We start from the raw sequence: 3,545 nt of genomic DNA on the forward strand, positions 1-3,545 counted from the left end.
GTGACACACCATCCTTCGATACCTTATGTCCCAGGAAGATAACAGTGTCTCGGAAGAATGTACATTTCGCTGGTTGTAACTTCAGACCTGCTGCCTCCATACGTTTAAACACGTCTTCCAAACTTTGCATATGCTCTTGAAAATGTCTGCTAAAAATGATCACATCATCCAGGTACACTAAACATGTACGCCAGTCTACCCCTGCCAATACTAGTTCCATCAATCTTTGGAAAGTTGGCGGTGCATTTGTCAAGCCGAAAGGCATCACTTTGAAATTGTATAGTCCAACTCCAGTCGTGAAGGCTGTTTTGTCTCTGTCATCAGGGTGAACCTCAACTTGCCAGTATCCAGATGCTAAATCGATTGTTGAGAACAAAGTTGATCCCGATAGAGCATCCAGAGTATCATCAACCCTAGGAAGTGGGTGCGCATCTCTGACAGTCACTGAGTTTAGTTTCGATAGTCAACACAGAACGGAATAGTGCCATTTTTCTTTCTTGCCAATACCACTGGGGACGCCCACGAAGAACTGCTCTCTTCAATGACATCATTCTGTAGCATGTCTTTCACCTGATGTTGTATTTCAGCCTGCAAATGTACCGGTACACGTCTTGGTCGCTGCTTTATGGGAACAGCATCTCCCGTCGGCACACGGTGTTGAACCAGATGTGTACGTCCACGGTCACCAGGATATTTACTAAAATTGTGACTATATCTATTCAACAACGTCTTAGCTTTAATCCTTTGAGGTTCTGAAATTGCAGTCGCATCAAGCGAAATTTCTGGCATAGACTGTGTCTCCTTTCTTACATTGTTTGTAGTGTCTATGTGTGACACAACAGTAACTGGCCCTGTGTCACACAGTTCATAAGTATGTATACGAGATACTGTACAATTTTCCTCTCCAGACGTTGCAGCAACAAAAGTTCCCAATGGTGTATCTTGAAAAAGATCTATTGGCTGCTCTGTAATGTTTATCACTTGTACAAATGCAGTACCATTAGTAGCACAGGAAGCAGTTCGAGCTACACCTAGACCCCTGCTATCTTTAAAAGCATCATCTGGATCTACAATTCCCATATAACCATGTGGTAGTGGCTCCCCACTTGTTGCTGTTTGCAGTCGTATTGACACTGACATTTTAGTACGTGCTGGTATGGTGACAGTTTCATTTGCTATAGCCGCACATACATCCGGTATTAACTGGCTTTTATGCAAAAATGGAGTTGACTCGCCATAGATCCACAACATGCCATGTGCACTGTCTACATTACCAGCATGCTGCCTAAAGAAGTCCCAACCAAGTATAACTGGGTTGATCATATCACGAATAACAAACATGGTGTGATACAATTCATTGTTGCCTATGCGCACTCTGGTTTGTAGCGTCCCCATTATGTCCAATTTCTGCCCAAGAACTGAAGTTGCAACCATATTTACAGCAGTGTTCAAATGTCTCTTTCTCAAATATGGACTCTTCATCCGAAACTCTTCACTAATGAGTGATATACCTGAACCTGTATCAACCAAGGCTCTCACATCGGTATCCCCAACAACTATCATAATCATATTTGTAAAATCTGAGTTGATAGCATTGGTAGTTTTCATAGTTTCTAATCTCGGATGGGCCTCCTCTTGCGCTGCTAATGTGTGGCCCCTTACATCAGCAGCTACCAATTTCCCTGTTGTGAATGTTGACTGTGAAATGAAGACTGTGAAGACTGTGGCTGACTGTATTGCTGGCGTTCACCTTGGGCATAATTATTATGAACATTAGAGTTTTGTACATACTCCCCTTGTCTTGGGCACTGAAGCTTTCGGTGGCCATATTCGCCACATACATAGCAGTTTCCTCTAAAGACATTTCTTATCTGTGTCCGTTGAGTAGGATTACTTGTATAATTCCGGTTCCCCCTACTGGCAAATCTGTCATACCCTCGTGCTTGGCTATCTCCGCTATCCCGATTGGCAGTCTCCCTTCCAACTGTTAACTGTTCTATTTTCTGTAAGAGGGTAGTCTCCAGTTCTTTAAATCGTTTATCTATCAATTCATTGACGTGTACATTATCCACTGCATTGACACTCTGGGTAAGTTCTGGTTGGTTTGGTACATTACTAGATGACATTTTTGTAACAGCATTGTGTGCTGCTTCACTTTTTCGCACTAGCAGTACTACTTCATCAAGTGTCTTTTTATCTGCATTCAACACCTTTTCCTGAAGTGAAGTATCTCCAAGTCCGCAGATAAACTGATCCATAACCATCTCTGACTTAATAGCAGCATCTAATGTTGGATATGCTATATCAGCTAGTCGCACTAGTTCTGTTTGGTACTCATCAGGGGACTCCCCTTTATGACGTGTCTGTTCTCTGAACTGCAGTCGATGTAAACTGATATGTTCTTTACAGCTAAATTTTCCATCGAGGGCAGTTTTCAATCTATCGTAGTCATTTTTATCATCCTCTGTTAATTGTTCATACACTTGGAATGCATGTCCGTCTAATAAAGCAGGCAAAAGGCCAAGTTTAGCTTCTTTTGACGCCAAGTCCTTCGTTGCCCTCGCAGCCACTTCAAATTTCCTCACCCATTCTTTAAAGTTCTCACCTGACGAACCTCGAAACTTCTCCGGTAGTTGTACGTAGGCTGAAGCCATATTGTATTACGCAATCACAGTCAAACACTTTTGACGACGACACCAATGACTGTTCCTGGTCAACAGTTCTGTGACATACCTGGCTATTATGTTCGTCGCTGCTCACCGCTGCCACCAATATAACACATCCAAGTTCAGTTTAAAGTCTTTATTGCCAGGATACAGCTCACAGTAAAGTATATTCCATCGACAAAACAGAAGAAGCCGCGGCCTAAACTCAACACAACAAAAGAACACAGCTTCGGGAATTTTCCACTCTCTCTCAGAGCGAGGCTGTTCAAAGAGCGCCCTCAAACAGGCACTGATAAACTTTTGTTTGTTACATATTGAAAGACATGCCCAATTTGACACTCCAATGGTATAGAGCACGAATGTCACCTTGTAGTTCAACACTATCTCGCTGAGATTTGATAGCATGAAAGCATTTTGAATCATCAACAAGGAGAGCTAAAGTAGACTGACGGGATACACAGATTGGCATGTCATTAACATATAACAAAAATAAAAACGGACCCAAACAGATCCCTTAGGAACCCCTGAAGAAAAAACAAAATTATCATGACGAGTTGCATGAATTTCGTCGTGATTTGTGTTTTACTTACGCGGATTACTTTCATTTAAAGAGTAAAGTGGCCCGTCACCCGGGAGCTACTTTCATTCATAAATTCCATCGAGCTGAAATTTGATACATCGAATGGTATCCCTACCAACCAGATGAACGTGTCAATCATTGTCTCGTGCTGTACCAATGACAAGGCAAGTTGGCCATCGGCGACATAGCTTCTTTCACCATGCTGGCGACGGATAGCCATAGTATTCAGAGTTATTAGAATATTTACAAATAGATTTATAAAGTAATGTAACCACACGATCGAAACAGTAATTCTCTTT

The 3,545-nt window shown here is 42.1% G+C and overlaps 1 protein-coding gene across 1 annotated transcript; it reads right to left on the reverse strand.

Annotated features, from left to right (window-relative positions):
• Positions 1-450: 450 nt before the first annotated feature.
• On the reverse strand, positions 451-2,654 carry LOC139122326 (uncharacterized). The gene is made up of 2 exons (XM_070687721.1): positions 1,895-2,654; positions 451-1,682 (listed from the first exon to the last, which is right to left on the reverse strand). The coding sequence occupies exons 1-2, from the start codon at positions 2,652-2,654 to the stop codon at positions 451-453; spliced, it is 1,992 nt and encodes a 663-aa protein (XP_070543822.1).
• Between the last annotated feature and the right edge of the window lie 891 nt (positions 2,655-3,545).

The sequence above is a fragment of the Ptychodera flava genome, chromosome 22 (assembly GCF_041260155.1).
Source record: "Ptychodera flava strain L36383 chromosome 22, AS_Pfla_20210202, whole genome shotgun sequence".
NCBI classification, from domain to species: domain Eukaryota; kingdom Metazoa; phylum Hemichordata; class Enteropneusta; family Ptychoderidae; genus Ptychodera; species Ptychodera flava.